The sequence below is a fragment of the Syngnathus typhle genome, linkage group LG1 (assembly GCF_033458585.1).
Source record: "Syngnathus typhle isolate RoL2023-S1 ecotype Sweden linkage group LG1, RoL_Styp_1.0, whole genome shotgun sequence".
In the NCBI taxonomy this organism is placed as follows: Eukaryota; Metazoa; Chordata; class Actinopteri; order Syngnathiformes; family Syngnathidae; genus Syngnathus; species Syngnathus typhle.
In genome coordinates this window covers 23,277,158-23,289,747 of record NC_083738.1, presented here as the reverse complement: position 1 = coordinate 23,289,747, position 12,590 = coordinate 23,277,158, and the positions used below count along the sequence as shown (strand labels likewise).

General features: G+C 50.4%; 1 protein-coding gene across 5 annotated transcripts; it reads left to right on the top strand.

Moving 5' to 3' along the window:
- Positions 1-1,725: 1,725 nt before the first annotated feature.
- Positions 1,726-11,958, top strand: znf219 (zinc finger protein 219). 5 transcript variants are annotated; one of them, XM_061278373.1, is made up of 5 exons: positions 1,726-1,783; positions 6,691-6,762; positions 6,842-8,819; positions 8,896-9,048; positions 9,504-11,958. In XM_061278373.1, exons 3-5 carry the CDS (start codon positions 6,845-6,847, stop codon positions 10,499-10,501), a joined length of 3,126 nt encoding a protein of 1,041 aa, XP_061134357.1. In that variant the 5' UTR covers positions 1,726-1,783; positions 6,691-6,762; positions 6,842-6,844; the 3' UTR covers positions 10,502-11,958. The 5 variants fall into 5 exon arrangements, with proteins under 5 accessions (XP_061134357.1, XP_061134330.1, XP_061134337.1 ...); XM_061278346.1 differs by lacking the exon at positions 1,726-1,783 and adding an exon at positions 3,151-3,284 and having other exon boundaries at positions 6,839-8,819; XM_061278353.1 differs by lacking the exon at positions 1,726-1,783 and adding an exon at positions 3,171-3,284.
- Positions 11,959-12,590: the final 632 nt, after the last annotated feature.

Below are 12,590 nucleotides of genomic sequence, written 5' to 3'. Positions count from 1 at the left end.
CAGCACACGGGTGGGGGCACACGAGATGGGAATGATGGGAAATGAGCGGCAGACGGGTCAGCTCAGTGGAGGGCTCACAAGAAGAAAGACGGCGACACAAAAAGTGGAATTAGAACTTTTTTTTCCCCCCTCCTCTCACTCTAACTAAAATGAGGAAGGCAGAGAGACAGAGCGGCGGGTGGGTTATGTGGGAGGGGGCAATGGGGCGGGGGGGGGGGGGTGTTGATGGTGGCAAACAAAGAGAACGTGAAGAGAATGAGTCGGGGGGAGACATCAAAGGGATTTTTCAGGCCTGGTTACCGGGACAACAGACATTTGCATGCCATTAGCTTTTTACATCATATTAGCAACACGCAAGGGTGGGGGAGGGCCCTGATACACTATACATCGCGCGTACACACACACACACACGCACACACACACACACACACGCACACACACACGCGCAGACGACTCCCAGGCAGACAGAAGCACTGACACCTTTTGACTGACACCTTTTGACTAAAGCAAACGGACATTACGCATTGGATATAACACCAATCCTAATAAATAAATAAATAAAAATACACTTAATACACTTCATGACAATCATGCAGACGAGGACAAGTCGTGACAAATACCAACAAGTTGCCCATTCAAGTAAGACAATAAGAGGAACAAAACGCTGATTGCAAGGAGACATGCTTTGTCAAAGCATCGTGTGTGTGCGCGTGTTTTCCACTTGTAATCTTATCTCTCGTCTTCATCACGCTCGCGTCCGTTCGTCCATCCGTCCGTCCGTACTCCCTTTCATCCCCGCTCCCTCTTTGCCCGTGAGTGCCGCTTCAGTGCCCTCACTATTGTGGCAGCATTGTGCCAGTAGGCGTCGCCGTGACAGCCGTTGTCACGGTAGCATTGTTGGGGGGGGGGGGGGTTGATGATGCACGCGCGCGCGTGTGGTTGGTTGGAGTGTATTACAGTATCAATACACTGACACTGCGACAAAAAGGACAGCCGCCTTAGCCACATATCACTCCTCCTCCTCTTCCTCCTCACCCCTAAATCAATCTCTCTTCCCTTCCATTGATTTCCCTCCCTCACACACACACACACACACTTTCTCACCCCACCTCCTCTCCACTCAAACATGTACTGCTACCTCACCCATCTCCCTATCTTTCATTTCATACCCCCTCCCTCTTGTCTGCCATCTCGCCTGCCCCTCTCTCTCTCTTCTTTCTTTCTTTCTCTCTCCCTCCATCACCCACCCTCGCCCCCATCCCGCTCCCTCATGGCTGTTTTTCTTATTTGTGTGTGTGTGTGTGTCTCACGCTCTCTCTGCATATTAATTGGTGCATTTCTGCTGCGACGGAGCAAACAATCAAAGCATCACAGGCGGCAGCGGTGGCGGCGGCGGCTCATGCCATTATTGTACACACACACACTCACACACGCACAATGGCAAATGTACACGTGTGTGCTCCTGTAGACTGGCATGAGTGCTGACACAAATGCGGCACACAATGGCTCATCCAGCAGATATGTCGAGTGTCAGCACAGACATTTGGAATCTCAGCAAATGTGTGGTGAGCATCAAACAAGAAGGCCGCCGCAGCTCGTCAACTCCAGGCAAGTACTCGGCACCTTCATCAGACTGTCGACGCTTCCTCTTGTCTTCTTCACACTTGTGTGTGTGTGTGTAGGGGCGGGGAAGGAGTTTGGACCCTCACTTGGACCATCGGAGGACTGCGAAGGCACGCAGCGCTTTTGGACTCTTTAGGAACGCAGGTGTCCACATTCAAAGGTGGTAAGGAAGCAAAGTCAAGCTTGTGTATTGGGAATGGGATCAGAATTTAAAAAACAAAACAAAAATCCCCACACAAACAGAAAGAGACCAGTGTGCCTACTTTTCATGGCAAATATTTTTTTTGTAAACGAAAATGGAGTCCAAGTAGAAGAATCAACATGGTTACCGTAATTTTCGGACTATAAGTCGCGTTTTTTTCATAGTTTGGGTGGGGGGGGCGACTTATACTCAGGAGCGACTTATATACATATATATGTTTTTTTTTTCACTTTTTTGGGCATTTTATGGCTGGTGCGACTTATACTCCGGTGCGACTTATAGTCCGAAAATTACGGTAGTTTATTTTCAACACGTAACACGTTTCTGTTCTTAGACGAGAGGGGACGGGGCTAGCAGAAGCTAGCAAGGCTAACTAACCACTGGCATTTGAAAGCTTTCTATGTCAACGTGTTGTTGTCAAGTCGACCTGCTCCAGATTGGGGCTCATTTGCACCAATACCCAATTGGAATTTGTCAAAGTCCAAGCCCTGGAATTGACCTAAAATGGCTGCTTTAAGACAAAATGGCCACCTTCTAGGTGGATTTTGGAGCCTTGTCTGATAGTTATTGACGTGTCTGATCGGTCACCAAGATGCAAGCTTGCAAACAATGTGTGATATTGTAGGCCCCTTTCCAACATTGACAGTTCAAGAAGGCCCAAGCGGCCCAATGAACTCAAGAAGCAACCAAAATAATGCTGCTTTTTTGTCCAAAAACTTGAACAAAGCACCTAAAAAGATCAAAAGTTATCTTTAGTTAAAGTGAAGGAATTTACAAATGCAAACATGTTTGATTGTTATCTCAGTGGCAGCACACTTGCCACTCAATGCCACTGACTACAGTAGCGTGATCTTGAGCTTGGGACAAGTAAAGGACATTTGACAGGCTTGCTGAAGAAAAGAAGAATAAGTGGGCCGGTCCGTCTTTCAGACGGTGTTGCCTTTCCCACAGAAGCCAACGGAGTAGGACAGAGTTTCGCTTTCCCGCCAAACAAAAGACAGAAAGACAAGTGTGACTTGGGAAAAAGGCTCATTTTGTTTCCACACCAGCCGATATTCCGGCTTGCCACTTTGACCTCACTCTTGAATTGTCATCTTGAAAGAAGTTGTTGTGGCTACCCTCCATCCGTGTGACAACTGAAACGCTTTTTTCTTGTTCTTGTCCCTCCTGCGTGTCAGCTGCCATATTTGGGACGGCGCGATGAGCTGTTGTAAAATGGAGCCCGTGCTGAGATCATAATTAACATTTCCAACCTACACGGAGCCCTCCACCCCGAAGAATTGAGGGAAGGAGGGGGGAGAGAGAAGGAGAGAGAGAGAAAGGGAGGGAGGGAGGGGGAGCCGCCGTATGCTTGTACACAAGCCTGATTTCCATTTTTTTCCCCAAGTCGTAATGTATTTAATTCAAGCCGAACGTAATCATGACGTGTCGCGTCATTAATCTGCGAGCCAGCTCACGCGTAAGTACGAACGCTTTCCGTTGCTGCCGCCTGCCCGCCCGAGAAATGTGCATGGATGTGCGTGTGAGCACGTATGTGCGCGCGTGCGTGTACATGTGTGCGCGCCGACTTACCTCGACGTGCACTTTGCTCTCCGAACGCGTTTTCTTGCAGCTTATTGTCAGCTCGTGGCTTTGTGCTCAAAAGCACTTTTCATGCGTGGAGCCTCGCGCGCGCACCTCTGCAAATGCGCGCGCGCGTGCGTCATGATTGTGAGCGCGACACGCGTGACACACAAGTCACATATGGGACTTTCTCCCGTTCTTGTCTTCGCTAACTTTGAGCAAGTTCCGGGAGGGAATCGAAACCCAAGTCACCGGAGCTCAAATTACATGTGGCGCTTAAATTGCGAGCATTCACGCAGATTTGCGGCAATCAGTCTTTTGTTGCGGAGGCAGGGAGGGCGCGCGCCAACACGCACATGCATAATCCGATTGTTCCGGACGTTGAACGTAAAGAGAAAAATAAGAAGTGTGCTGACTGGTCCACATGGAACTTGAATTCGTTTCGTTCGTTTGTGGAGATTTTTTTTTTTACAAGTGATCCGCGATTCCTCCTCCTGCCTCCCCCTCCTAACCCGTTCCTTCTCCTCCTCCTTGTGCTGCCCTCGAACATTTGGGGAGCAAAATGGAGCCGGCGTCTCACATGACTTCAGTTCACTTATCGGCTCGCTTTACTTTGTAAACGATTTGTCTTCTTTCGTGAAAATGTTTTAACGTGATGACGCAAATCAGGAGGAAGTTCCTCTGTAAAGTTCTAGTCACGTGACTTCTGTCCTCGTTCTCGACTCTTTGCTTTCATTAATTTTTGTTTTGGGATGTAGCAGAGAGTTCATGCTCAGGTGTGTGCGTATGCTCTTGTTGAAGATGACACGGACGTCTTTGTGCACGCTGCTCCTTGAGTGTGTACGTGCGTCTGTGATTCCTGGCTTGGCCTGTCGGTATTGTAACATTTGAAGCCCCCTCACTAAGCGGTGCCCTCGTAGATGTTCTACTACTTGAGTTCCAAAGCAACAAGTGGACGTCATGGTGGCCAATCAGAAGCCTGAAAAAATCTTTCAGAAAATAAGAGACAGCAGAAAATAATGGCGTAGATGCAAAGGGGAAAAAGTCCAATCCAAAACTTTCTCGCACCCTTCCTTAACATTTGTAGAAAAGGTCATGAGGTCAACGGGCTACTTTTGCGAAAGGACAAAACTGTTGAAAATGAATTTGTATTTGCTTTTCCGAAGTGACATCACCAGAAAGTGTTTAGCAAGTTTTGCTGGTGTCAGTCTCCTACCGTGCTTGTTTTGACGCATTCCTTTCAATCAGCTTGTCTCCAACTAAATGAAAAGTGTGCAAAGTGTATGGTCCGCTAGTTTTATTTTTTATTTTTTGAAGGGAATAAGTTCACATTTGATTTCTTATGTCCTAATTTATGTGCTACTATGGTGTCGTCCAACGTGAAGATCGTAAGTTCTTGTTTTGTCACATATCGTTAGCTTATGCGCAAGTCGTCATCGGTCGCCTCTTGCTCGGAGCAACCTTAAGAATTTTGACTTGGTTCGTCAGGAGTAACGTACACTGATGTAGTCTCAGCACCTTTCCGAAGCATTTTTAGAATTCCGCTACAGCGTACGTGCGCTAACCTGCACTTGCGGATCAACTCTGGATATTTACACGATGACATCATATTGTATTGGCGCCCCCTGGAGGCGGACACAAGCTTTTAGTGGAGGTGGTCAAATTGTGTTTTCATTAAAATCGGCGTCCTTCGGACCATCGTCTTCATGACTGATAGGTTCCTCATAGGTCCAGTTGTTGCTCACTGTTTACCACTTCTGCAAAAGTGGAGGAGAGATTCGGATTCTTTGTAGAACCTCTTAAGGTGGCGCCCCATTGCTGGTACAAAAGTGCTCACACTGTGATGAGCACTGATGGGACTGAAAAGTCATTCCGTTTTCAAACGGACTAACTAAATTGCCATTTGAGAAATAAATCTCCCGACGTTCTGAGGATGTGAGGCATTCCATTTTTTTTGGGTTCTGCCATTTTGCGCTGATCCGTTTCTGACGGTTCGGGGGGCTTTCCTTCCACCTCCACGGCCGCCGCTTGGCACCATGTTGGCCCGGCGGCACCGTAGTGACAGGATCCGTCATGGCAGAACAAAGCCCAGCCGGGGCTTATGAAAATGCTGCAGATACATTTAGCTTACACTCATGCGTGCGCACACGCACACACACACACACACACGCACGGACGCACGCGTGCACGCACATACACGCGCGCGCACACACAGCAGGTTTGGGTTGATGTTCTTTTTGTAAAAGCGCCGCGTGTTTTCTTTCTCTTGTGCCTTGGCTTCTTTGCACTTCGCCATGTTGGCAGCCTCCAGTCTACCAGCTGATATCAGCATTCTCTGGCATGGCGCCAACTCACAGCACTGCAGGATGAGAGTGGTGTGTGTGTGTGTGGGGGGGGGGGGGGCAAGGGGGGCCAGGGCAGGGGGGCCAGGGCAGGGGGGCAGAGAATAAAAGAAAATTAGTGAATAATGGACCGACTGACGAAGGGAGGGAGGGACCGAGCGAGAGACATGAGAGAGGAGAAGAGAGGGGGATGGGAGGAAACAGTCAGGGCGAGAAAAGACAGACAGGAGAGAAAGAACAATCACCATGGATTAACCTGTGAGCGGCGGGCGACATCACTGTGACTCATAGCCGAGCTGGAAAGTCATCCGGCTGCTCGCCATCCGCACATACGTCACACGTCGCGACCTTGTGTGTCGTGGCACGCCTCCATCTTGGCCATGACGGATCTGAGCAACCCAACAAATGAACGATCGAGTGTGTAGCTTTCATTTAAAACCACCGCTACCACTTTTCCCAAATATTGCGTGTATGTGTGTGTGTCTGTGTGCATCTGCGAGTGCATGTTCATGTGTGCACACAGGAAGGGCGTGTTGGGAAGTCCAAATACCGCCCTTCCTGTCCGGAGCTGGTGTCCGAACAGATAATCACACACGTGCACATACACACACACACACACAAGTGCAGGCTAACGTGTATGTGTGTGTAACAAGTGCACACCTGTTACACACACACACACACACACACACACACACACACACACACTGAAGAAGAAAGATATGTCAAATTAGATTCAATAATTTTATTGCCATTGGGCATGATAAAAACGAAAAATTCCATCGCTTATAAGATAAGTGAGAGAAGAACAAAGTAACACCTGCTCTTATCTGCACAAATGCTGTTTATGTACGTTTTCATCATATAAGTGGTGTGACATGAGCGTTATTGTGTTCACTTGAGCGAGAAGCTTGCTTTTCAGTTTAGGAGTTTTAATACGCATTGTCTTCTGCTTTTTGGCAGGGGATTGAAGGAGGAGTTGCACCCCCGCCGGCCGAGACCCTGGAGAATGGCATAACGCCGCACACGTTCCAGGTAGGTTTCATCAGTGCCGCCGAGCACCGCAGTGGTCTTTTGGGTCGCTAATATGTGTGCTTGCATGTTGTCCAAGCAGAGGATGGATTCCCCCTCAGAGTTTTTGTTGCCCTGCTCCCCTGAGCCTCTGCCCCAAGCCAAAAGCCCGGAAGCATCCCCTCATGGTCTGGAGGCAGCACCGTGCACCCCTCTCTCCGCGTCGCCCCCGGCTGAGGAGGACCATGAGGACCAGGGTGATGAGCAACAGAACGGCGACGCTCTTCCGTCCCCCACCCCGGCCGTGGCTCTTTTCCCGGGAGCGAGACGTAGTCCGACTTTGGACTCTTCGCCGCCGGCCACGCCCTCGGCCCCCCCTCTTGGCTTTGGAGCCCTGGAGTTCGCGCTCTCTTCTGGACCCAGCGGAAGCTGCAATGATGAGCTGGATTTGCAGCTCTTCCAGAGGGACGCGTTCACCAGGACAGCAACAGGACCGTCGCTGCGGTTCTCCTGTCACGTCTGCGGGAAGAGATTCCGATTCCAAAGCATTTTGTCCCTTCACGCCAGAGCCCACAGTCTGGACCGGCACCGCCAGGCCTCATCGCATTATCGGGGCGCTCTCGCCTCAGCGCCTCTCAAACAGAACCTCATCGTCCAACAGAACAAAAAAGAGCGGATTCAGAAGCACGGAAGATTCTCGCTGAGCGGGAATCTTACACACGCGCTCCCAGAGGAGGACGAAGAGGATGAGCTCAAAAGTACAGAATCCGTCCAGAACAGCGCGAGGTTGAGCCCTCCTCTAAACCAAGACCTCGCTCCTTGGACGGCGTCCGCTCCTGCCCCGCCGACATTCCGTTGCCATGCCTGCAAAGGAAAATTTCGCACGGCTTCCGAATTGGCCCGCCACGTGCGCATTCTGCACAACCCGTACAAATGCACGGTTTGTCCTTTCTCTGCCAACCAGGAAGGCTCCCTGGCGTCCCATCTGCAGGAGTGCCACCCCTCACCTGAGGGGCCCGCTTTGCCTCCAGCCTTTTCTAATTCCAACCTGGTCAGCGCAACCTCAGAAGCTCCCCAGAATTCGTCACCTGCCAAAGTAGCAGGATCGTCCTCGTTGCCGGCATTCCGTTGTGATACTTGCGGACAGCGTTTCACTCAATCGTGGTTCCTTAAGGGACACATGCGAAAGCACAAGGACTCCTTGGACCACAAGTGCCAGGTGTGCGGGCGGGGCTTCAAAGAGCCCTGGTTCCTCAAAAACCACATGAAAGTGCACCTCAACAAGCTCGGTCTCAAGGCCAGTTTGGGAAGCAGCGACGCCGACCCACAGGCCAAAAACTCTTTGGGTCACCTGTCCCTAAACGCCCTCTACTCCAGCCTTCTTCTGGCTCACCAGGGTTCTGGCAGAGCAGAGCAAGGGAGAGCGGAAAAGGAGACTGCGAGCAGGATGCGGACAACTTCCGGCAAGTCGGCAATCCTGGGCTACCTGGGCCTCCCCGGTGACAGCGGCGGGGCCAGTTGCACGGAGAGACTTCAAGCCGTGGCCCAGGTGGCTGAGAGGGGAAACAGCAGTGGCGGCGTGAGCTCGGAAGGAGGGGAGATGGGAAGAGAGAGGACGGAGCCCAGACGCACCACCGAAGGAGGCGAGCAAACCCCTTGGTGGGAGCTGGTGGCTCGAAGCCTCGCTGTGGCGCAGCAGCACCAGCAACAGCAGCAGCAGAAGCGAGAGAAAGACAGGGCTCACCATACCCGTCTAACAAGGACATTAGGAGGAGAGAGCGATCGGCTCAGGGCCTACGCTGACGCTTCCGATCCCAAAAGAGCTTCCGGAGGAGCCTTCGGCGCAGCGGAGGGTTCGTGGGAATGCCCCGACTGCGGAAAGCTCTTCCACAGCCTTCAGCAGGCGCTCGTTCACGCTCGTGTTCACGCTCACAAGACCCAGGAAGAAGGCGCTGCAGGTGACACGGACGCAACTTGCAGCTCCAGCCAAGCCAGAGGAAGCCAAGGTGACCTGAGGCAGGAATCCAAAGTGCAACCTGCAGCCGTGGCTAGCTTTCCCTCTGTCATGCCCGGCTTCAAAGGTCAGCCTCTACTTTTTTTTTTTTTTGCCCACTGCGTTCACCGCCTTCCTCACGTTCGCTCGTGCTGCTTTCACAGGAGAAAACGGGACCATGGCGGCGCTGTCCGTAGTGGCTTCGCTTCCCAGTAGCAGGGAGCGCGTCCGCAGTCGAGGGATCAAGGATTGTCCCTACTGTGGTAAAGCCTTCCGCTCATCCCATCACCTCAAAGTGCACCTAAGAGTCCACACAGGTAGGAAGCTTCTGCTGTTGACTTTATCTTAAAGCTACACTGTCAGCATGACTCAGCGGATCTGCTTGGGAAATTGTTTACGACAGGCATTGTCAACCGGTGGTCCGTAGCCCTCTGGTGGTCCTTGGCGGCATTGGCGGTATAATTGGAACATTGTTCAAAATGAAATGGATTTATTATTTAGACTTGATTCATTTTCCAGCTATTTCTTTCAATTGTTTATCCATCCAAATGATGTCAAATGTATCTCTGATTCCCAAAACAAGGATTCTGAGCTCATTTACGTACTGTCCATCAATGGTAACCACCAGCTGACGGGTCATATTTCAAAAATTCCGGTTGTTCACACATCTGGAACTTTGATTTCAATCGATGATGTAACACTGCCCTCTGCCTTACCATTGTGTTACTACAATGCACTTTTCCATGACCAAGGCTCATTTTGTTTTGTCAAGGTGAGAGACCTTACAAGTGCCCCCACTGCGACTACGCCGGCACCCAGTCCGGCTCGCTCAAATACCACCTTCAGCGACACCACAGGGAGCAACGCAACTCTTCAGGTTCCGCCACTTCCTCCGTGGGAAAAATTGTTGCCGCCATCAACGGTCTAAGTTCCGTCAAGCGACGTCGAGCGCAAACTGATCCTAAAGCTCAGTCGGACGGTCCGTCCTCGGGGCCCGCCCAGCAATCTTGGCTCCTTGGACTACCACAGCAGCAGGAGCATCGTCCCAGTCAAGGAGCCCTCGACCCCGAGACCCAGTACCACTACCTATCGGGGGCAATGGGGGCCTTTTACCCTGGTGGAATGGAAGGAGCGTGGATCAGGGAGTCTCCTCCTCCAAAAGTCCTCAAGGTTTCCCGCCGTAAGCCCCTTACCACCAACCGGGTGGTGGTGGACTCCGACAAACCAGCGTCGGCCGCCCAGAATCAGTCGGGCACCTTTGAACCTCTCGATCTGTCCCGCCGTCCCACGCCGGGCCTCGAAGGGCTGGAAGAAGAAGAAGGAGGAGCGGCTGGAGGAGAAGGCACCAAACTGAAGCAGTGTTTGGACTGTCCATTTCGAACATCCTCTGCTGAGCTCATGACCATGCACCTCCAGGTCAACCACACCAGTAAGTCCCGACGCAAAATTAGCTCTTTGTCCGCCTTTGACGATGAGTACGCGGGCCCGAAGGGCGCCGGATCCTGCCACAGACCCGACTCCCTCGGGATTTGGGGATACACCGACGAGTCCCAAGCGAGAGCCCAAGAAGGCTCCTCAATCCAGAACTGGACCCCCAATGGGCTCCCTCTGGACCATCGCGGTGGAAAAACTGAGTCCAACTGGCCTTTGTGTGTCGGGCCGGCTCTCCAAAGCGAGTCGGGCGGTGATGATGATGAAGAGCAGGAGGACGAAGAGGAGGGCAGCAGCTGCCCGGAGGACCAACACGAAGGGAATGTCCTCGCCGATTAACACAACAGTGGACGTTAAAACAACCGCACATTTTCCGGATTTTTTCTTTTCTTTCCCAAAACACATTTGTGAGGTCAAGAAAAGCATTCCAGTGAGAGTGGTCACATCCAGACTTCGGGGGTGGAATATTCTGGTCATCGACGTTTTCAGACTGGAGGTGGGTATGTCCGCCCTTCCGGTATTTTTTGTGAATGAAGAAAAGCTGAAAATAAGAATGTGCAAAGGCAATGATGAAAAGACTAACAAAAGCAAAGATGTCCCAGTAGAAAGTGTAGCTTTTACCACAAGAGAGAAAAAATAGCTTTTTAATGGTGTTTGTTTGGTGGGAAAAATGAACTTGGTGTTTGTGAACTGAATGTCCTTACGCAGCACTGTGCAACTTGTTCTTCTTTTAGTCGATCAAACGTTTTTTCTTTTTCTTATTCGCGACGGATCAGCTCCCGGTCCGAGCTGTGTGTTACCGCCGGAATGTACGGCCGATCTCCGACTGGACGCTCCTAACGAGCGTCATTTCCACCGTGCCTTCTGTTTCAAGCACTTCCTGGTCTGTTTTTGTACAACCGGCTTCGTTCTGTCTGTCCTTTGCGCCAAAGCGGAGACTCGAGTCGATGTGACTTGGACCGGACAGGAGTGGACTGACTTCTAACTTGACATGACCTTAATTAAAAGACGACTCACTTGAGAGTTAAATGACTCGGGACGTGATGATGAGTTCATTCGTCAATAATGTCATCATTCGACCGTACTTAACTTCTCGACTTTATGACGACCAGCTACTGCGGGTAGTGTAAAACGGCATTAGGAAGCACTGAGACCAGACCCTATCGCAAGCACGTAGGGTCAAGTCCAATGGCTGGATTGAATCTGGTCCAAATCTGTCCAACGAGACACTAAAACTAGACGGCGACCAATCATTTTCTTTCCCTGCCCATCCGTCCATTTGTGGTCCAGAGGCCTTTCTTGGACTTCCATGTGTGTGTTTGACATGTTTGAAACATGCTCTTGTGTTTGAAAAGAAAAGTCTTGTTGAATGTTGTTCAGATAGCTAGTTTAGAGGTGTCACTGGTACTGTGTATTTAAAAAAAAAAAAAAAAAATTAAAGAGTGAGAGCACAAACCCGAGTAACCGCTCCTCCTGACTCAAAAGAGCCCGGCAATCCGATCATCGGTTTGGTGTAGAGAAGAGCTTGCTTTGAATGTATAGTGATGTGCCCGGCACTAAATTGGCGAAAAAAAATAAAATAAAATCAAGCCTCCCGCAATCCAACCTGCAATTGCTCATCTGGAATATTTGCACCTTATCTACCACCTGTCAATCAACCGGTGTCACAAGGCAGCGCAGGGTTTGAGCTCTCGAGTAGTTGACTGCCATTGCAGCGAGGGCCGAGTCAGCTAACATATTCTAGTCGTGACTAATATCATCAACATCAACAAAAAATAAATAAACAAATAGATGACGTGCTTGAACGTGTTTCTCTTCACCACACTCAAGTAGTACAGCAGAACAGCCATTCGGTGATAAAACGAAAAAGTTGTAAATTAGATGTGTACTTGAATGACATCATGTCCTTTGCTTGAGAAAAAACGGACTCTTGGTAATCGCACGCGTATTTGGATTTACTTTGAAAATAGCCATTTCCGATATGGCGGATGCGCTGACGTTTCTTGGAATGGGCCACGCGTTTCAACAGGTGTCTGCAGCAGTAACAAAAAGAGAAAACGCAAGAGAAAATTCATTTTCATTTGACAAATGAGGCAGATGAAAACAAAAACACGGAGTCGGTAATAAACGTAACCTTCCCCCCCAAAAATTACACGCACCCCTCCTGGCACAAAACAGTTTTTAATCTGCATATCTGTGGAAAGTCTAAATTTGGATGCTTCGCTGTTGATCTGTTGGTGACGGAATGGCGCCCTCTAGTGCCCTCGGCTGTCAGCTCACTGATGAACTTTGGCGCTTTTGAGGCAAAGAAGCAGCAACAGCAGCAGCGCACGGACAATCAACCAAAAGCACGCAGCAATTGATCGACAGCTCTGGGCTCAACCTCCTTCTGACGCTCCATTAGTCTTCCTGTTGAAGGGGTGGGGGG

Coding starts and splice junctions, on each gene's coding strand:
- znf219 (XM_061278346.1), top strand. CDS start 3,246: ATGACGTGTCGCGTCATTAATCTGCGAGCCAGCTCACGC. Junction 3,285..6,690: donor ATCTGCGAGCCAGCTCACGC/GTAAGTACGAAC, acceptor GCTTTTTGGCAG/GGGATTGAAGGAGGAGTTGC. Junction 6,763..6,838: donor TAACGCCGCACACGTTCCAG/GTAGGTTTCATC, acceptor ATGTTGTCCAAG/CAGAGGATGGATTCCCCCTC.